The sequence below is a fragment of the Cherax quadricarinatus genome, chromosome 89 (genome assembly GCF_038502225.1).
Source record: "Cherax quadricarinatus isolate ZL_2023a chromosome 89, ASM3850222v1, whole genome shotgun sequence".
NCBI lineage: Eukaryota > Metazoa > Arthropoda > Malacostraca > Decapoda > Parastacidae > Cherax > Cherax quadricarinatus.
Window position 1 is genome coordinate 7,792,886 of NC_091380.1, and position 22,400 is coordinate 7,815,285.

The following is a 22,400-nucleotide window of genomic DNA, read 5'->3' on the forward strand; positions in this document are numbered from 1 at the left end:
TATCTCTATATTCGTCGACAAGTATCTTCACCAGGTGCCAAATCAAGCAGGCTGTGATGATATGTGGGGCAACGGGCCTCCAGCAGTAACAGCCTAGCCTATGGCCAGGCTCCGATAGTGGCCTCCAGCAGCAACAGCCTGGCCTATGGCTGGGCTCCAAGAGTGGTAAGAATCTCAAAACTAATCAGAAGTATATCAAAGTTGTTCTCAATAAGTGGACAATGAAGTACATAGTATTTAACCCTTAAACGGTCCAAACAGATCGACGTTCAAATTGGTAATGCTACAAAAGTGGATCTACTTTGTTTTGCATATTTTCAAATATAAAAAAAAATGTAGATAAAAGCTTTTTTTATACGTTTTCAAATGTAAAACAAAAAAGAAGATCTACATTTTTTTACATACTTTCAGATGTTGAAAAAACGTATATATACGTTTGGACCGTTTAAGGGTTAAGATAGTGACCATAGGACTGGCTACGTACTTCGTATTTGATCATCATTTGTATGTCTCCCAAACTGCCAGAGTACGTGTTAACAGTCTATCTTAAAAGCACCAATTTAATATGTTTAAGGTTTTAAATATGCTTAATCAATTTGTTCAACAACAAACATGTTAATAACTATCAACATTCTTATTCTCATTACTTGTAATCATCATTCAACCTTAAAGAAATAATTGTCTCATTGTTTGCACTGTTTTTAATGCCTAAATTTACGTCTAGTTTTTATGTCTAGTTTTTAAGTGGTCTGTAGGCATTACTATTGTTTAACAATATTTTTTTGCATGTAAAACTAATTTTGTATACTGCAGATAGAAATAAAGTGTGTTAGTTTGAGATCACTGACCGACCTTTTTGAAGGGACACCCATTTTTTTTTTTAAACAAGTCGGCCGTCTCCCACCAAGGCAGGGTGACCCAAAAAGAAAGAAAATCCCCAAAAAGAAAATACTTTCACCATCATTCAACACTTTCACACATTATCGCTGTTTTTGCAGAGGTGCTCAGAATACAACAGTTTAGAAGCATATACAGTGGACCCCCGCATAACGATTACCTCCGAATGTGACCAATTATGTAAGTGTATTTATGTAAGTGCGTTTGTACGTGTATGTTTGGGGGTCTGAAATGGACTAATCTACTTCACAATATTTCTTATGGGAACAAATTCGGTCAGTACTGGCACCTGAACATACTTCTGGAGTGAAAAAATATCGTTAACCGGGGGTCCACTGTACATATAAAGATACACAACATATCCCTCCAAACTGCCAATATCCCAAACCCCTCCTTTAAAGTGCAGGCATTGTACTTCCCATTTCCAGGACTCAAGTCCAACTATATGAAAATAACTGGTTTCCCTGAATCCCTTCACTAAATATTACCCTGCTCACACTCCAACAGATCGTCAGGTCCCAAGTATGATTCGTCTCCATTCACTCCTATCTAACACGCTCATGCACACTTGCTGAAAGTCCAAGCCACTCGCCCACAAAATCTCCTTTACCCCCTCTTTCCAACCCTTTTGAGGATGACCCCTACCCCTCCTTCCTTCCCGTATAGATTTATATGCTTTCCATGTCATTCTACTTTGATCCATTCTCTCTAAATGACCAAACCACCTCAACAAACCCTCTTCAGCCCTCTGACTAATACTTTTATTAACTCCACACCTTCTCCTAATTTCCACACTCCGAATTTTCTGCATAATATTTACACCACACATTGCCCTTAGACAGGACATCTCCACTGCCTCCAACCGTCTCCTCGCTGCTGCATTTACCACCCAAGCTTCACATCCATATAAGAGTGTTGGTACTACTATACTTTCATACATTCCCTTCTTTGTCTCCATATATAACATTTTTTGCCTCCACATATACCTTAACACACCACTCACCTTTTTTTCCTTCATCAATTCTATGATTAACCTCATCCTTCTTAAATCCATCCACTGACACGTCAACTCCCAAGTATCTGAAAACATTCACTTCTTCCATACTCCTCCTCCCCAATTTGATATCCAATTTTTCTTTATCTAAATCATTTGATACTCTCATCACCTTACTCTTTTCTATGTTCACTTTCAACTTTCTATATGTATATTTATATGTATATTTATATGTATATTTACTGTATATGTATATTTATTTACCCACATCACATATAATTTGCCCATATGATTTTTGAACTTGAACCCACCAGTACAAATAAAAAATTTATTTCTTTGCAAAGGTTACAATGATTACATATTGCAATTTGTTAGGAACAGAGAAAGCCACTATCATGCTAGGGCATTTCAGGCAGACTAATCCTAATACTTAAAGATTACATTTTGTAATCTCCTGCGCGGCAGGGAAAAAATGCATAAATCCATTTACATCGTCAAAGGTTTCAGCTTTGTAAGTGCGAATTATCTGTATAATTAAAGACAAACTCATAAATTCTGTATATACTACAGCATAAACTTCCAACAATAAAACAAAGACAAAATTGGACAATGTGGTGAAAAGCTGGAATATAATACCAACAAGTTGTACAGATATTGGCAGTTTGGAGGGATATGTTGTGTATCTTTATATGTGTATACTTCTAAACTGTTGTATTCTGAGCACCTCTGAAAAAACAGTGATAATGTGTGAGTGTGGTGACAGTGTTGAATGATGATGAAAGTATTTTCTTTTTGGGGATTTTCTTTCTTTTATGGGTCACCCTGCCTCGGTGGGAGACGGCCGACTTGTTGAAAAAAAAAAAATTGTACAGAAGAAAAAACACAATACCATGACTGGAACAATACACAAATAACCTGAACATTGGAGAGAGGAGCTTCCGACAACTTCTCAGTTCGACAAGTTGTGTTTAAAGACAAGTGAACAAATATTTTATTATGGAAGCAAAATGAAGTCCCATGATGGAAACTTTCCATAATAAAATGTCTTAATTATCTGTACAAGCATATATATACACACCCCTCTGGGTTTTCTAATATTTTCTTACTAGTTCTTGTTCTTGTTGTTCATTTTCTCTTACCTCCATGGGGAAGTGGAACAGAATTCTTCCTCCGTAAGCCATACGTGTTGTAGGAGGCAACTAAAATGCCGGGAGCAAGGGGCTAGTAACCCCTTCTCCTGTATATATTACTAAATGTAAAAGGAGAAACTTTCATTTTTCCTTTTGGGCCACCCCGCCTCGGTGGGATACAGCCGGTGTGTTGTGTTGAAAGAAAGAAAGAAGTGTCTGCTCATGTGTTTTTAACCACAACGAAGAACTAGTCATTATATGGCCATCTTACAAACAGCTACACATGTTGAAATTAAACCATACCCCCGGCCGGGATTGAACCCGCGGTCATAGAGTCTCAAAACTCCAGCCCGTCGCGTTAGCCACTAGACCAGCTAGCCACAATAAGATTCATCCAACTAGGTATATTTCTACACCATAGGAAAGTTAGCACAGGCACCTCTGTGACCACAAATGCAAGTTTTTACAGACGAATCTCCAGCTAGCGTGGCCGTGACGAACTCTAGCTCAAGTCCCTTCACTGCCGTCAACATGACTCAAGAAATCGTAATGACACAATTGCAAATAAACCATACCCCCGGCCGGGATTGAACCCGCGGTCATAGAGTCTCAAAACTCCAGCCCGTCGCGTTAGCCACTAGACCAGCTAGCCACAATAAGATTCATCCAACTAGGTATATTTCTACACCATAGGAAAGTTAGCACAGGCACCTCTGTGACCACAAATGCAAGTTTTTACAGACGAATCTCCAGCTAGCGTGGCCGTGACGAACTCTAGCTCAAGTCCCTTCACTGCCGTCAACATGACTCAAGAAATCGTAATGACACGATTGCAAATAAACCATACCCCCGGCCGGGATTGAACCCGCGGTCATAGAGTCTCAAAACTCCAGCCCGTCGCGTTAGCCACTAGACCAGCGGGTTCAATCCCGGCCGGGGGTATGGTTTATTTGCAATCGTGTCATTACGATTTCTTGAGTCATGTTGAAATTAATTCTACATGTGTGGCCCGGTGGCCTGGTGGCCAAAGCTCCCGCTTCACACACGGAGGGCCCGGGTTCGATTCCCGGCGGGTGGAAACATTTCGACACGTTTCCTCACACCTGTTGTCCTGTTCACCTAGCAGCAAATAGGTACCTGGGTGTTAGTCGACTGGTGTGGGTCGCATCCTGGGGGACAAGATTAAGGACCCCAATGGAAATAAGTTAGACAGTCCTCGATGACGCACTGACTTTCTTGGGTTATCCTGGGTGGCTAATCCTCCGGGGTTAAAAATCCGAACGAAATCTTATCTTAACCTTTCAAGGAGCTAGGGAGGATTGTCTTGATGATGGTGGTGCACTCTTGCTCTATGGTACTGGAGCTGATTATTTCCCATTTGCCTAATTACACATTTTCACAAGGAATGGCATGACCCCCTAAAGGCTTAGTGCTTCCCTTATGAATAGTAAACTTACCATTTAACCCTATGACTGTTTTGGTCATTTATATACATCTTACGAGCCACCGTTTTTGACGTATATATATACTCATAAATTCTAGCGGCTTCAAATCAAGCAGGAGAAAGCTGGTAAGCTGACATGTGAGAGAATGGGTTTGTGTGGTCAGTGTGCACCATATAAAAAATCCTGCAGGACGCAGTGCATAATGAGAAAAAAAAAACTCCGACCATTTTTTTAATTAAAATGCCAACTTTGAGGTCTATTTTCGTATAGTATTTATGGTTGTATATGATAGAATGGAAAACATATTAGTATAGAAATAGAGGTGATTTTGGTTGGTTTTACTATGAAAAGAACCTTGAAATGGAGCTCAAATTAGGGGAAATGTTTGATTTTTGCCGATGTTCAAAAGTAAACAAATGATGTCATTTTCCAATAAATGTCCAAGTAGCCATTCTAATATGCAGTCATGAATGGGTTGACATTATTTGTATAATTATTACAGTACTGCAGTAGTCTGCATAACAGTAAATCTTCTATTTTTTGTTTGAATAATAATTCAAAATAGAAAGCAAGAGTAATATCAGAGGGGCCTGGAGACATGACTGATGAACAAAGAAAATGTTATTTTAGAGCCAGGAATGTCTGCATTGTTCATTCTGGATGTTATTTTGAAATTGTCATATTTTTTTAATTTTCGTGAAATTGGCCAAATTGCAAATTTCTGACCACGTTACTGGGTAGTTAAATCGGTAAATGGGCAGTTTCTTGTACTCGATTGATAGAAAAAATGGAGTTCTAAAGAAATAGCTATGAGTTTGGTCTACTGGCACGATGGAATTAGCCGAAAATAGGGCTCAAAGTCGGCGAAATCGCCGATTTGTAAATATCGCCGAGGTCGCTAACTTTGCAAGAGCGTAATTCCGTCAGTTTTCCATCAAATTTTGTTCTTTTGGTGTCATTACAATCGGGAAAAGATTCTCTATCATTTCATAAAAAAATTTTTTTTTTTTGGTAACAGTCAAGGGGTTAACAACCCTTCATTTAACAATGTTCAGAAATACTCAATAAAATCCACTGGTCAACTGATTTGGAAACAATGGATAAAATCCTTTGGATGCAGAATGGTTCATTAATATTACAATTTCCATTACTGGGCACCTGCTGTCCCCAATTAGTCCATTAAATAAAGGGTTTACTGTACAGTAAAAATAATTTACCAGCTCAATTGAAGACTCATAACGTGTGCCTGAAGATAAAGCTAATCAAACAAGCGTCACAAGCAGATTTAGATGAACATTAAAATGGTATAAAATACCGACAGGTTGTTAGGTAAGACACAAATGCAACAGTTAGGTATCTTTATTATGAAACGTTTCGCCTACACAGTAGGCATATTGTTTCATACTTTGGAACAATGCTCTTCTCCAGACTGAGGGACTGACCACCTCAAAACTTTAAGGGTGATGGACTGATTACATCGTCTTCAAGTATCTTCTGCTTCTATCAACTTTTCTGTACTTGACTGAAGAAGCCTACTGTGTAGGCGAAACGTTTCATAATAAAGATACCTAACTGTTGCATATGTGTCTTACCTAACAACAGATTTAGATGAATAAAAACCTACCATCTGGCAATGGCATCCTGCACAGCACAGGTGAGAGCATGACCCAAGTGAAGATGCCCAGTAATGTTCGGGGGTGGCAGAACCATGACAAATTTCTTGGACGCTCCATGTTTCCGAAAGAATCCTCTACTTTCCCACCATGGATACCAACCTTGCTCCACTTCACTTGGCTTATAGCCGGACGCGAAAGGCTGTGAAAGGTCTGTAAAGAAAAGTGTTTATCATGTGGTTGAAGTAAACAACATAACGGTACATAGTAGGTAAATGCATCTCATTATGTACAGTATTGTGTACAGAATAAAAGTTCCACAACAATAAAGTACAGTGGTACCCTGAGTTTCGGCCATAATTCGTTCCAGAAGGCTGTTCGAGTGCCGTTACTGAACAAATTTGTTCCCATAAGGAATAATGTAAATTAGATTAGCCCATTTCAGACCCCCAAAAATACACTTACAACAGCGCTTACAAAAATACACTTACAACAGCACTTACAAAAATACACTTACATAATTGTTCGAGTTGGGAGCTGTACGACACTCAGGGTACCACTGTAATTAGAAAAATTCACAACCAATAAATTATCTTACTTTTTGCATTATAATACTGTATGTTTTAACACACCTGTCTAGGATGTGACCTACAATGTTGATTAACTTACAGGCACAGTATGTACAATACCTGTTTACTGCTCGGTAAACAGGGGCAGCAAGTGTTACGAGACCTACCTGGTGGCCTGGTGGCTAAAGCTCCCGCTTCACACACGGAGGGCCCGGGTTCGATTCCCGGCGGGTGGAAACATTTCGACACATTTCTTTACACCTGTTGTTGTCCTGTTCACCTAGCAGCAAATAGGTACCTGGGTGTTAGTGGACTGGTGTGGGTGGCATCCTGGGGGACAAGATTGAAGACCACAATGGAAATAAGTTAGACAGTCCTTGATGACACACTGACTTTCTTGGGTTATCCTGGGTGGCTAACCCTCAGGGGATAAAATTCCAAACGAAATCTTATCTTATCTGGGATTAAACCTGGGTCCGTAATGTCATGAGATGAATGTTCTATTACTGAGTTAACGTAAGATTTGTTGGGATTTTTAACCCAGGGTAGAGAGGGTTAGTTACCCAGAATAAACCGAGAAAGTCAGTGCGTCATCAAGGACTGTCAGTGTTATTTCCATTGTGCTGCCTTAATACTGTCCCCCAGGATGCAACCCACAACAGTCAACTAACACCCAGGTACCTACTTACTGGTAGGTGAACAGGGACAGCAGGTGTAAGGAAACATGTGACCTGACCTGACCTGACCTGACCTGACTTAACCTGACTTAACCTAACTTAACCTAACTTAACCCAACCTAACTTAACTTAACTTAACTTAACTTAACTTAACTTAACCTAACTTAACCTCACCTAACCTAACCCCACAACCCCACCTCACCTCACCTAACCTCATCTAACCCCACCTCACCTCACATAACCTAACCTCACCTCACATAACCTCACCTCACCTCACATAACCTCACCTCACCTCACATAACCTCACCTCACCTCACATAACCTCACCTCACCTAACCTTACCTCACATAACCCCACCTCACCTCACATAACCTCACCTCACATAACCTCACCTAACCCCACCTCACCTCACATAACCTCACCTCCCCCCACATAACCCCACCTCACCTCACATAACCTCACCTCACCTCACATAACCTCACCTAACCTCACCTCACCTCACATAACCTCACCTCACCTCACATAACCTCACCTCACCTCACCTCACATAACCTCACCTCACCTAACCTTACCTCACATAACCCCACCTCACCTCACATAACCTCACCTCACATAACCTCACCTCCCCCCACATAACCCCACCTCACCTCACATAACCTCACCTCACCTCACATAACCTCACCTAACCCCACCTCACCTCACATAACCTCACCTCACCTCACATAACCTCACCTCACCTCACATAACCCCACCTCACCTCACATAACCTCACCTCACCTCACATAACCTCACCTAACCCCACCTCACCTCACCTCACATAACCTCACCTCACATAACCCCACCTCACCTCACCTCACATAACCTCACCTAACCCCACCTCACCTCACATAACCTCACCTCACATAACCTCACCTAACCCCACCTCACCTCACCTCACCTCACCTCACATAACCTAACCTCACATAACCCCACCTCACCTCACATAACCTCACCTCACCTCACATAACCTCACCTAACCCCACCTCACCTCACATAACCTCACCTCACCTCACATAACCTCACCTCACCTCATACTACATATTCAAGTCATAATTCTCATATTACACGTATATATTCAGCATATAACAAGTGCCTTTCATTACCTTTCATCTTGTACTGTTGACCAGTATAGAGGATAAATGTTCTTTTGAGGACATTCAATGTCGGCAAACATTTAATACGAGTAAATATTGTATCTTGAGGAAGATAATATACCAGCTGCTGTAGCATCTTGTGTTGATGTTTATGTTGGGTTATAGAGCAGTGACGGTCTTAGTACCGTTGTTGTGACGGTCTTAGTATTGATGTTTATGTTGGGTTATAGAGCAGTGACGGTCTTAGTACCGTTGTTGTGACGGTCTTAGTATTGATGTTTATGTTGGGTTATAGAGCAGTGACGGTCTTAGTACCGTTGTTGTGACGGTCTTAGTATTGATGTTTATGTTGGGTTATAGAGCAGTGACGGTCTTAGTACCGTTGTTGTGACGGTCTTAGTATTGATGTTTATGTTGGGTTATAGAGCAGTGACGGTCTTAGTACCGTTGTTGTGACGGTCTTAGTATTGATGTTTATGTTGGGTTATAGAGCAGTGACGGTCTTAGTACCGTTGTTGTGACGGTCTTAGTATTGATGTTTATGTTGGGTTATAGAGCAGTGACGGTCTTAGTACCGTTGTTGTGACGGTCTTAGTATTGATGTTTATGTTGGGTTATAGAGCAGTGACGGTCTTAGTACCGTTGTTGTGACGGTCTTAGTATTGATGTTTATGTTGGGTTATAGAGCAGTGACGGTCTTAGTACCGTTGTTGTGACGGTCTTAGTATTGATGTTTATGTTGGGTTATAGAGCAGTGACGGTCTTAGTATTGATGTTTATGTTGGGTTATAGAGCAGTGACGGTCTTAGTACCGTTGTTGTGACGGTCTTAGTACCGTTGTTGTGACGGTCTTAGTACCGTTGTTGTGACGGTCTTAGTACCGTTGTTGTGACGGTCTTAGTACCGCTGTTGTGACGGTCTTAGTACCGCTGTTGTGACGGTCTTAGTACCGCTGTTGTGACGGTCTTAGTACCGTTGTTGTGACGGTCTTAGTACCGTTGTTGTGACGGTCTTAGTACCGTTGTTGTGACGGTCTTAGTACCGCTGTTGTGACGGTCTTAGTACCGCTGTTGTGACGGTCTTAGTACCGCTGTTGTGACGGTCTTAGTACCGCTGTTGTGACGGTCTTAGTACCGCTGTTGTGACGGTCTTAGTACCGCTGTTGTGACGGTCTTAGTACCGCTGTTGTGACGGTCTTAGTACCGCTGTTGTGACGGTCTTAGTACCGCTGTTGTGACGGTCTTAGTACCGTTGTTGTGACGGTCTTAGTACCGTTGTTGTGACGGTCTTAGTACCGTTGTTGTGATGGTCTTAGTACCGTTGTTGTGACGGTCTTAGTACCGTTGTTGTGACGGTCTTAGTATCGTAGTTGTGACGGTCTTAGTACCATTGTGAGTCTAAGTACCGTTGTTGTGACGGTCTTAGTACCGTTGTTGTGACGGTCTTAGTACCGTTGTTGTGACGGTCTTAGTACCGTTGTTGTGACGGTCTTAGTATCGTTGTTGTGATGGTCTTAGTACCATTGTGAGTCTTAGTACCGTTGTTGTGACGGTCTTAGTACCGTTGTTGTGACGGTCTAAGCACCGTTGTGACAGTCTTAGTACCGTTGTTGTGACGGTCTTAGTACCGTTGTTGTGGTCTTAGTACCGTTGTGACGGTCTAAGCACCGTTGTGACAGTCTTAGTACCGTTGTTGTGACGGTCTTAGTACCGTTGTTGTGACGGTCTAAGCACCGTTGTGAGTCTTAGTACCGTTGTTGTGACGGTCTAAGCACCGTTGACAGTCTTAGTACCGTTGTGACGGTCTTAGTACAGTTGTTGTGGTCTAAGCACCGTTGTGACAGTCTTGGTACCGTTGTTGTGACGGTCTTAGTACCGTTGTTGTGGTCTTAGTACCGTTGTTGTGACGGTCTTAGTTAGGAAAACAAATGTAGGTCAACTGTACACAATCACGAACGAGAATGATCTATCACAATTTCTCAGGGATACTAATCTTACAGAGAATAACTAAACAATGTCCAACTTAAAAGCCTACGTAGTGTAGTGAATGTTTTGCTCCATTATTGTTCAAATTTCATTGTACAATCTCTTAGTAATTAAATAATCAACTACCTCATTTTGTGACTTTACTAGTAAGCATAAGTCACCTTATGTAATTTTCTTATTTACTATTGTTTGCTTAAACATTAGCTGAATTGATACTTTCTCTGTCCATATTACTACCTCATATTTTTTTAAATACTATCAATTGATATTACTTACTAAAATTAATAATTATCATTTTTACTATAATTTCAATTTACTCTTAACATTTTTGACATTTAATAACCATTACTTGTCTAATTACCTTTACCTGTTTTAATACCACATTTACTATCAGGCCCGGTGGCCTGGTGGCTAAAGCTCCCGCTTCACACACGGAGGGCCCGGGTTCGATTCCCGGCGGGTGGAAACATTTCGACACGTTTCCTTACACCTGTTGTCCTGTTCACCTAGCAGCAAATAGGTACCCGGGTGTTAGTAGACTGGTGTGGGTGGCATCCTGGGGGACAAGATTAAGGACCACAATGGAAATAAGTTAGACAGTCCTCGATGACGCACTGACTTTCTTGGGTTATCCTGGGTGGCTAACCCTCCGGGATTAAAAATCCGAACAAAATCTTATCTTATCTTATCTCTTAATTACCTTGTACTGCCATATAACCTCTAGTATAACTACCAGTGCAATATTGAATGAAATAAACATTACTTTTTCACTTTTTTTGTAATCATTATTACTTACTAAAATTTTATTAAACACCATATTTACTACCAGTCAATTTTACTTTTGTACATTAAACATTATTTTATACTTCCCATAACATTTTGTTGCCAAATTTTCAAGTTTGTATATTCAACCCCAACCTTTATATTATCCTTTGTACCTGTGTACCTGTGTACCTGTCTACCATCTTACTATCATATTATAACCAAGACATTACCATTGTTATTTTTTACTATTATTCTTTTGGTACTTTAATTGTGAATTATATTTTGTCAATTTAAATCTAGTTATACTCTTGATCTTGTCAACAACATATACCAGACTAGTGCAATTGCAAGTACCATTTCAATTTGTATTTTTATATTATAAGTTTATATTATAATTCCTACTCTAAGATTGTTTTCATATCTTAGTGACTATATTGTGTGTGCAATTAGTGTATATTTCAATTATATTATTGTTCAAGGCCCTTAACTATCTTTTGCTAACTAGTACCAACTACCTCATATATTTTTTTTTTCTACTTTTTTTATTCTTTTGCTACCTTAACTTGTATATTTTATCTTGTCAATTTAAATCTAGTTATACTCTAATTCTTGTAAACAACTTATATAACACCTTAGTGCAATTACAATTGAGAGTCTTGTGCCTTTTTTATATTATTAGATTAAACTCAGTTGTACTATAGTCAATACCAAATTCATTATATTAGAACATATTGCAATTACTAGTGAGAGACTGGTGCTATTTTTAATTTGTATTTTTATATTATTAGATTAAATCTAGTTGTACTATAGCTCATTCTAGCTCAAAACATAGACTCCACAAAAGTCATTATATTAGACCTTAGTGCAATTACAAGTGAGAGTCTTGTTCTATTTTAAATTTGTATTTTTATATTACTAGTTTATACCTAGTTGTACTTTAGTTCATTCCAGCACAACACATAGACAACATCAACTTCATTATGTGTAGTAGTGACTATACTCTATATGACCAAAATACTCTAGCTATATACTTATCCAAGCTTCCCACCACTACAGATATCAGTACTAGAACTCAACACACAACTCAGGATATAAATAACCATAATTTAAACGTAGAAGATGATTGATCACGTTGACCCTGATCTAAACCTCCATAATCTGACACCCAATCAAAACCTATTGGAAAGTAACTGCCTTTATTACACAGCATCACAAGCCAGCACTATCCTAAACAATGCTAAAAGCCTATCAGTACTTAACTACAACATCAGGTCCTTAAGCAAACACTATGATGACCTCCTGGCACTCCATGAATCACTAAAGACACCCTTCTCCTGCATTATTCTTACTGAGACCTGGCTTAAGCAGGTCACAATAGATATCTACCCTCTACCAGGATACACAGCAATTCACAACTGCAGACCAAACCAAGTTGGGGGTGGTATTGCAATCTATTACTCTAACCAATTATCTTGTATTAGCACCACTTGCTTTAGTGATGAATATGGGGAATACATTTTTGCTAATTTTACTGTAAAAAACCTTAAGACACCTATAACAATCGGTGCCATTTACCGGATACCTCACACAAACATCCCAAATTTCAGTGAGAAATTAAAGTCACTAATAACAAACAGACAAATGAATAAGCACCACCTTCTCTTAGCTGGAGACTTCAACATCAACCTTGGCTTACTAGATGATCAGCCTGTAACTGATTTCATCAACAATATGAACAACACACTTCTCATACCAACAATAACTAAACCAACCAGGCTCACTGAGACAAGTGCAACCATAATAGACCACATATGGACCAATATACTAGCCCCCCTAAAATCAGGGATAATCACAGATAGCACTACAGATCACTACCCTACCTTCCTCCTGACAAACATTAATAAACAACCACTTGAATACAACAAAGTCTCATTTAGACTCCATGACGAGGCCTCAATAAGGAAGTTCATAACTGACCTAGAGATTGTTGACTGGCCTACAGAATTCTCCAAGGCCAATGGTATTGATGACTGGACTGACATTTTTCTTAACAAATTACTTAGACTATACAACAAACATTGTCCTATAAAAACGAAACAGATCACAAACAAACGGCTTGGTTGCCCATGGCTAACCAGCACCATTCTGAAATCCATTGACAAGAAACACCAATATGAAAAGCAATATAGACAGGGCTTAATACACAAAGATATTTTTAAACACTATTCATCAGTTCTCACCAAAGTAATAAAGAAAGCCAAACAACTATACTACTCCAGTAGATTCACAGACACTAGAGGAGATATAAAAAAGACCTGGAAAACACTCTCTCAGATTCTAGGGACCCACAAACTGAAAAAAAACAAGAATATTGTCCTAACTAAACCTAATGAAACACCACTGCATCCCACTGACACAGCTAACAAGATAAACGACTTCTTCTCAACCATAGGATCTAATCTCGCCAATAAAATCCCACATACTAATGCCCATGCCGGGGACTACCTAGATGGGAATTTCCCAAATTCCTTCTATCTTGCACCAACTGAGCCCTCGGAAGTCACCGAGATTATAAAGTCACTTAAAAACAACTCAGGGAATCTGTCTAATGTCCCACCATTACTGTACAAGCGAGCGGCCCATATCCTTTCGCATGCTATTTCATTACTTTTTAACAAGTCACTAGAAACTAGCACCTTCCCAAAACTACTCAAGATGGCAAGGGTTACACCAATACATAAAGGTGGTGACCCTACAGACTTAAACAACTATAGGCCAATATCAAACTTACCATTGCTATCCAAAATCTTTGAGAAACTCGTGCACAGGAGACTATATTCATTTATAACAACACAAAACATACTCAACCCCTGCCAATTTGGATTTAGGAAAAATAAAAGCACTAATGATGCAATCATAAAAATGCTAGATCTGCTTTACACAGCATTGGAAAATAAGGAATATCCACTAGGAATTTTTATTGACCTAAGAAAAGCTTTTGACACAGTAGACCACGACATCCTACTCCACAAACTTGACCATTACGGTATAAGAGGCCATGCGCCTGCCTATTTCAAATCTTACCTTACTAATAGGTATCAGTATGTTACCATTAAAGACACAGCATCAACAACACGGCCACTTGATACTGGAGTTCCACAGGGAAGTGTCCTTGGTCCCCTGCTCTTCCTCATATACATCAATAATCTTCCAAACGTATCCCAACACCTGAAACCCATTCTCTTTGCTGACGACACGACTTATGTCATCTCTCACCCTAATCTTGCCACCCTCAACACCATTGTTAACGAGGAGCTGATCAAAATATCGACTTAGATGACAGCCAATAAACTTACGCTTAACACTGACAAAACCTACTAGTATATTATGTTTGGTAGCAGAGCAGGACATGCACAAATTAACATTAAGATCGACAACACTCTAATTACCAGACATAATGAGAGCAAATTCCTAGGCCTATACCTTGACAACAACCTGAATTTCAGCACCCATATCCAACACATAACCAAAAAAGTATCCAAAACAGTTGGGATCCTCTCCAAGATACGATACTACGTGCCGCAAAATGCCCTTCTCACACTATACCACTCACTTATTTATCCATACCTCACCTATGCTATTTGTGCTTGGGGATCAACTGCAGCAACACATCTAAAACCAATAATAACCCAACAAAAAGCTGCAGTAAGAATAATCACTAAATCCCATCCCTGGCAACACACCCCCCCACTCTTCATAGATCTAAACTTACTCCCTGTTCAGTACATCCACACTTACTACTGTGCAATCTACATCTACAGGACCTTAAACTCCAATATCAACCTTGACCTAAAATGCTTTCTTGATAGTTGTGACAGAACCCACAGGCATAACACCAGACACAAACATCTCTACGACATTCCCCATGTCCGACTAAACCTTTACAAAAATTCAATGTATGTCAAAGGCCCTAAAATCTGGAACACCCTACCTGAGAACTCTAGAACTGCAGACACATTCATCACCTTCAAAACTACCATTAGAAAACATCTTATCTCCCTGATAAACCCTGTCAACTAACTACACGAATACCACCTGGTGGTTCACACTTACACTCACTCACCCATTTGACCATAAACAGAAATATTAATCTCAATCTTAAAATAATGAATCCTATGATACTCCAATACTGAAACTATGTACTGTGCCAAAACAAAAGCATTCACATTGCTAAACTCACAAACTAGTATTTAGTCACTTAGGCATAATACCAACTTACCTCATAATTTGTAATATTTTAAAATAAAGAATTCAACTAAGTCTGCCCGAAATGCCTAGTCATGCTAGGCGTTCTAGTGGTACACTCTGTAACCATTATTTAACTACATGTAAACCACACAACAACCAAATTCTGTAAATTCAACATTGTAATCTTTATATAGAATAAACTTTGAATTTTGAATTTTGAATTTTGAATTGTGATGGTCTTAGTACCGTTGTTGTGACGGTCTTAGTACAGTTGTTGTGACGGTCTTAGTACCGTTGTTGTGACGGTCTTAGTACCATTGTGACGGTCTTAGTACCATTGTTGCGACGGTCTTAGTACAGTTGTTGTGACGGTCTTAGTACCGTTGTTGTGACGGTCTTAGTATCGTAGTTGTGATGGTCTTAGTACCGTTGTTGTGACGGTCTTAGTACCGTTGTTGTGACGGTCTTAGTACCGTTGTTGTAGGGTTGTGACAGTCTTATTGTGTTGAAAAGTTGGGAGCCCTAGTACCTTTGGGTTGCAGAATTGTGACGATCCTAGTACCGTTATATTGCAAGGTTGCGACAGTGCTAATACTGTTATATTGTAAGGCTGCGACGGTCTTAGTACCTTTGTTTTGAAGGGCTGCAATGGTCCTAGTACCGTCTAACTTGTACTATTAACAAGTCACACTATGTAAGATAAGATTTAATTGGCATTTTTAACCTCGGAGGATTAGCCACCTAAGAAAGTCAGCGCATCATCCAGGACTATCTTATTTCCATTTTGGTCCTTTAATCTTTTCCCCCAGGATTCCACCCAGACCATTTGACTAACACCCAGGTACCACTTGTTTGCTAGGTGAATGGCGACAGCAGGTGTCAGGAAACATGCCCAGTGTTTCAATCCTTGGTGGGGATCAAACCATGGACACACTGTGATGCAAAAGCGTTGTCTACCAGGTCACGGAGTACCCAGGTTGTAGGGCTGTGTTGGTCCTCATTCCATTGGGTTGTAGGGCAACAGTAGTCCTGACACTGCTGGGTTGTAGGGCTGTGGCATTTCTTGAACTGTTGGGCTGTATTTTTCCTTGCATTGTTGGGTTGTAGGGCTGCAGTATTTCTTGATCTGTTGGGTTGTCGGTCCTCGCACTGTTGGGCTATAAGGCTGCGGTATTTCTTGATCTGTTGGGCAGTGGGGCTATGTCAGTCCTCAGACTGTTGGGTTGTAGGGCTGCAGCATTTCTTGATCTGTTGGGCTGCGTCAATCCCCACACTGTTAGATTGTAGGGCTGCAGCAGTCCTCACTATTGGGTTGTAGGGCTGCAGCATTTCTTGAACTTTATTAGAAAAATTCCCACAAAGTATATACTAAAATTTTTTTATTTATTCAGCATTTTATGATTTTTAATCATCCCAGAGTGAAATTCTTTCTTTATCACCTTTTTGAGTTTAGTTCTCCCTCCGACTGACTTTAATATTTTTTTTTTTTAACAGACTGGCCATATGCCACTGAGGCAGGGTGACCTAAAAAGAAAAACTAAAGTTTCTCTTTTTAAATTTAGTAATTTATACAGGAGAAGGGGTTACTAGCAACTTGCTCCTGGCATTTTAGTCCCCTCATACAGCACGTAGGGCTTACAGAGAAAGAGCTCTGTTCCACTTCCCAATGGAGAGAATTTAATAAATAATGGATTATTATTATTATTCTTAACTGGGGAATGAGGGTATGAGAACCAAATAATGGGGGTATGGGACTTGATCTCTGAACAGTCACCTATTTTGTTCTTAGCTATCCATATGCAAAATAAAACCAAGTTACTGACATCTTTTGAAGTCATACAGATACCCAATAGGACTCGTGATAATTTTGATAGTCTAGTGAAGGGGGTATTGGCACATATTAGGCATTCCATTGGGTGTCTGTAATCATAAAAAGGTTAGATACCATTGCTGTAGTGCCTTCCATGCATCACCCTCATTAAGAAACCTACTTTCTAATATTTCTATATACAGTGGACCCCCACATAACGCTATTAATCCGTTCCTGAGAGCTCAATGTTATGCGAAATTATAGTTATGCGAATTAATTTTCCCCATAAGAAATAATGGAAATCAAATTAATCCGTGCAAGACACCCAAAAGTATGAAAAAAAAAAAAATTTACCACATGAAATATTAATTTTAATACACACAAACTTAAGAAAACATGCACAGTTATATGACACTTACCTTTATTGAAGATCTGGTGATGATTGATGGGATGGGAGGAGGGGAGACTGGATGGTTTTAGTGTTTAGAAGGGGAATCCCCTTCCATTAGGACTTGAGGTGTCAAGTCCTTTTCCGGGGTTGCTTCCCTTCTTTTAATGCCACTAGGACCAGCTTCAGAGTCACTGGACTTCTGTCGCACAACATATCTGTCCATAATGGCCTGTACCTCTCGTTCCTTTATGACTTTCCTAAAGTGTTTCACAACAGTGTCAGTGTAATAGTCACCAGCACGGCTTGCAATAGCTGTCTGAGGGTGATTTTCATCCATGAAGGTTTGCACTTCAAGCCACTTTGCACAGATTTCCTTAATCTTTGAAGTAGGCAACTTCTTCAATTTCTCTCTCCCCTCCTCTGAACCAGTTTCCTCAGGTGTGGCCTCTTGCTGTTGAAGATGATCTAGCAGCTCATCAGTGGTTAGTTCTTCATTGTCCTCCTCCACCAACTCTTCCACATCCTCCCCACTAACCTCCAACCCCAAGGACTTTCCCAATGCCACAACTGATTCCTCAACTGGCATAGGATTCTCAGGGTTAGCCTCAAATCCTTCAGAATCCCTTTAGTCTACACATTCTGGCCACAGTTTCTTCCATGCAGAGTTCAAGGTCCTCTTAGTCACTCCCTCCCAAGCCTTACCTATAAGGTTTACACAATTGAGGATATTAAAGTGATCTCTCCAAAACTCTCTTAGAGTCAATTGAGTTTCTGAGGTCACTATAAAGCACCTTTCAAACAGAGCTTTTGTGTACAGTTTTTTGAAGTTTGCAATAACCTGCTGGTCCATGGGCTGCAGGAGAGGAGTGGTATTAGGAGGCAAAAACTTCACCTTAATGAAGCTCATGTCCCCATAAAGTCGCTCTGCCAAGTCTGTAGGATGACCAGGGGCATTGTCTAACACCAGGAGGCACTTAAGGTCTAATTTCTTTTCAGTTAGGTAATTTTTCACAGTGGGGGCAAATGCTTGGTGTAACCAGTCATAGAAAAAGTCCCTAGTGACCCATGCCTTATTGTTTGCCCTCCACAGCACACACAAATTAGCCTTGAGGACATTCTTTTGCCTGAACGCTCTAGGAGTTTCAGAGTGATACACTAATAAAGGCTTCACTTTGCAATCACCACTTGCATTGGCACACATGAGAAGAGTAAGCCTGTCTTTCATAGGCTTATGTCCTGGGAGTGCCTTTTCCTCCTGAGTAATGTAGGTCCTGCTTGGCATTTTCTTCCAAAACAGGCCTGTTTCGTCACAATTAAACACTTGTTCAGGTTTCAGTCCTTCACTGTCTATGTACTCCTTGAATTCATGCACATATTTTTCAGCTGCTTTTTGGTCCGAACTGGCAGCCTCACCATGCCTTATCACACTATGTATGCCACTATGCCTCTTAAATCTCTCAAACCAACCTTTGCTGGCCTTAAATTCACTTGCATCACCACTAGTTGCAGGCATTTTTCTAATTAAATCCTCATGCAACTTCCTAGCCTTTTCACTTATGATCGCTTGAGAGATGCTATCGCCTGCTATCTGTTTTTCGTTTATCCACACCAATAACAGTCTCTCAACATCTTCTATCACTTGCGATCTTTGTTTTGAAAGCACAGTTAAACCTTTGGCAAGAACAGCTTCCTTGATTGCCGTTCTCTTGGACACAATAGAAGCGATGGTTGATTGGGGTTTACTATACAACCTGGCCAGCTCGGAGACACGCACTCCACTTTCATACTTAGCAATGATCTCTTTCTTCATCTCCATAGTAATTCTCACCCTTATTCCTGTAGGGTTGGCACTAGAAGCTTTCTTGGGGCCCATGGTCACCTATTTTTCAGGTGAAATCACTATAAAAAGGCTGTAGTAATACGAAATGTTCCGATTGTATGCTTGAATGTTACCGCGGAGGCTGGCTTGTATACAATGCCACTGGCAGAATAAGTGAGGCTGGCTCAGGCCGCATGGACGTGTCTCGGACGAATCGCGTTGAGCGAATTTTTTAGCACTATGCGAGGCAAAATTTTAGCAATAAAATGTATCGCTATGCGGATTTAACATTATGCGATGCCAACTTTTGCGGGGGTCCACTGTATTTATTTCATGGGGAAGTGCTAAATCCACAAGGGTCATACAGAGCCTTAGGGAAAGAGAGGCAATCAGGTATAACCCAAGGAATGAGAAGCTCTTATTCTCTGGATCAACAGCCCTTTACCAGTATCAAGGAACCTTCCTAGATGAAATTTATCTGCACTATTGGCCACTATCGGCATCCCCTGGCTCCCTCTTCTCACACATCAAACTACGTACTTGTCTTTATCCACTGTCATAGGATCAGTTGCAAAATATAAAACTAGGTGCATGTAGTGCACTTACAACTCTATTACTCAAAATTATAAATTTTCCATCATAAGCATACATACTATACAAATAGGAACATCTTCACTACTATCACTTGACTCATCTACGCAGTAAGACTTAGGGAAGTATTCGAGTGTTAGGTAAAAAAAATGTGTGTGTACTGTGTATATAATGATGGTACAGGTCAGCCATCACTAATCCAGCATCATTGGGACCTGTAGTGTGCCGGATTAGTGAGTTTGCTGGATTACAGAATGGTTAGGTTAAAATACACTTAATAAACTTGTCAATAGACTCTTTCTGCTACATCTCTCTCATTTTCATCATTGGTTTCTCCTCCACTGGCTTGCTGCTGCTGTGAATTTACAACCATCTGCACAATTTCTGAGTCAGTATAATATTGAAATTTGAGTCAGTATAATGATGAAATTTGAAATTATGCTAGCCTAAATCAGTGCCGGATTACTGATGGAGCCACATAACTGATTGCCGGATTAGTGATGGCCGACTTGTAATGAAAAAATAAAAAATATTATAAATATTTATAACATTGACAAGGATAACCAGACAAGATTGCCAAATGCAATGTATTTACATAGTGGTAACACCACAGTACACCGGATGACTATGAAGATGACTTTCTGAGAGTAGAATACACGATCCACACACTTAACCCAGTCGACATTACGACACCAGACCTTTTGGAGAAACAGAAATAATCATTATTACTAAAAAAATAATCGCACCATTTACTATCATTATGTGCTTATTACCAAATATGTCAAATACATGGAGTATACCTGGAGAGGATTTCGGGGATTAGCGCCCCCGCGGCCCAGTCTGTGACCAGGCAATGGTGCATCTCAAATACGTATGTTATAATTTAAATAACAAGTTGCCAAGTAATTTACTCTAATGTCTTCCGACACTAAACAGTTTTTTATATACAGTGGACCCCCGCATAAAGATTACCTCCGAATGCGACCAATTATGTAAGTGTATTTATGTAAGTGCGTTTGTACGTGTATGTTTGGGGGTCTGAAATGGACTAATCTACTTCACAATATTTCTTATGGGAACAAATTCGGCCAGTACTGGCACCTGAACATACTTCTGGAGTGAAAAAATATCGTTAACCGGGGGTCCACTGTATATACAGGAGGCTCTCCAAATTACAAATGTCCCTCACTTAGGACCCAGTAACATTTTTTACAACTGCTAATACTTAGTATAAACACATGTTCAACAATCATCCTTTGTACCACTGTTTTCTATACAAACAACTTTAAGTTGAAACACCAGTAATATAACTTGTTTGTAAGTTGAAACACCAGGAATGTAACTTGTAAGTTGAAACACCAATAATATAACTTGTTTGTAAGGTGAAACACCAGGAATGTAGCTTGTTTGTAAGTTGAAACACCAGGAATGTAGCTTGTTTGTAAGTTGAAACACCAGGAATGTAGCTTGTTTGTAAGTTGAAACACCAGGAATGTAACTTGTTTGTAAGTTGAAACACCAATAATATAACTTGTTTGTAAGTTGAAACACCAGGAATGTAACTTGTAAGTTGAAACACCAATAATATAACTTGTTTGTAAGTTGAAACACCAGGAATGTAACTTGTAAGTTGAAACACCAATAATATAACTTGTTTGTAAGTTGAAACACCAGGAATGTAGCTTGTTTGTAAGTTGAAACACCAGTAATATAACTTGTTTGTAAGTTGAAACACCAGGAATGTAACTTGTTTGTAAGTTGAAACACCAGGAATGTAACTTGTTTGTAAGTTGAAACACCAGGAATGTAACTTGTTTGTAAGTTGAAACACCAGGAATGTAACTTGTTTGTAAGTTGAAACACCAGGAATGTAACTTGTTTGTAAGTTGAAACACCAGTAATATAACTTGTTTGTAAGTTGAAACATCAAAATGTAACTTATTTGTAAATTAAAACACCAGCAAAGTAACTTGATTGTAAATTGAAAAAAATGACAACTTGATTTGTCAGCCAAAACACAAGGAGCACAACTTGTTTAAAGAAACAAAGAGAACATCCTGCTTATAAGAGGGTAAAAAGCAGGAACGAAGATCATCTAAATTAAATCCCCAGAAACAAACTGGGTTTGTAAGTTGGATCCTCAAGTATAAATTTTGGCTAGCTATTTACAGTAGCAGATTCATATTTTTATAATTTAGGAGTTTTATTACTCTTGGCTACAGTTTAGCCAAATACTGTGGAACCTCGGGATACGAACTTATGTGCGTCTTATGTGCTGGAAATTACAGTATTTAGAGAAGAAAAAGGCACAATACTGTGACTGGAACAACACA

The 22,400-nt window shown here is 39.7% G+C and overlaps 2 protein-coding genes across 3 annotated transcripts in view; both read right to left on the reverse strand.

The window, feature by feature from the left end:
• LOC128697220 (valine--tRNA ligase) overlaps positions 1-8,661 on the reverse strand; it is an 81,173-nt gene extending 72,512 nt beyond the window's left edge. The window contains exons 1-2 of the mRNA XM_053788783.2: positions 8,468-8,661; positions 6,091-6,292 (exon numbers count right to left, since the gene is read on the reverse strand). Of these exons, the coding sequence (XP_053644758.1) occupies positions 6,091-6,292; positions 8,468-8,594 (329 nt within the window). The 5' untranslated portion in view covers positions 8,595-8,661. The remainder of the gene's footprint in view (positions 1-6,090; positions 6,293-8,467) is intronic.
• Positions 8,662-20,640: 11,979 nt separating this feature from the next.
• The window catches only part of LOC128697221 (pre-piRNA 3'-exonuclease trimmer), a 62,330-nt gene continuing 60,570 nt past the window's right edge, over positions 20,641-22,400 (reverse strand). For both annotated transcript variants that reach the window (XM_070104145.1, XM_053788784.1), the window contains one exon: positions 20,641-20,765. In XM_070104145.1, coding sequence (XP_069960246.1) covers positions 20,693-20,765 — 73 coding nt within the window. In that variant the 3' untranslated portion in view covers positions 20,641-20,692. The remainder of the gene's footprint in view (positions 20,766-22,400) is intronic.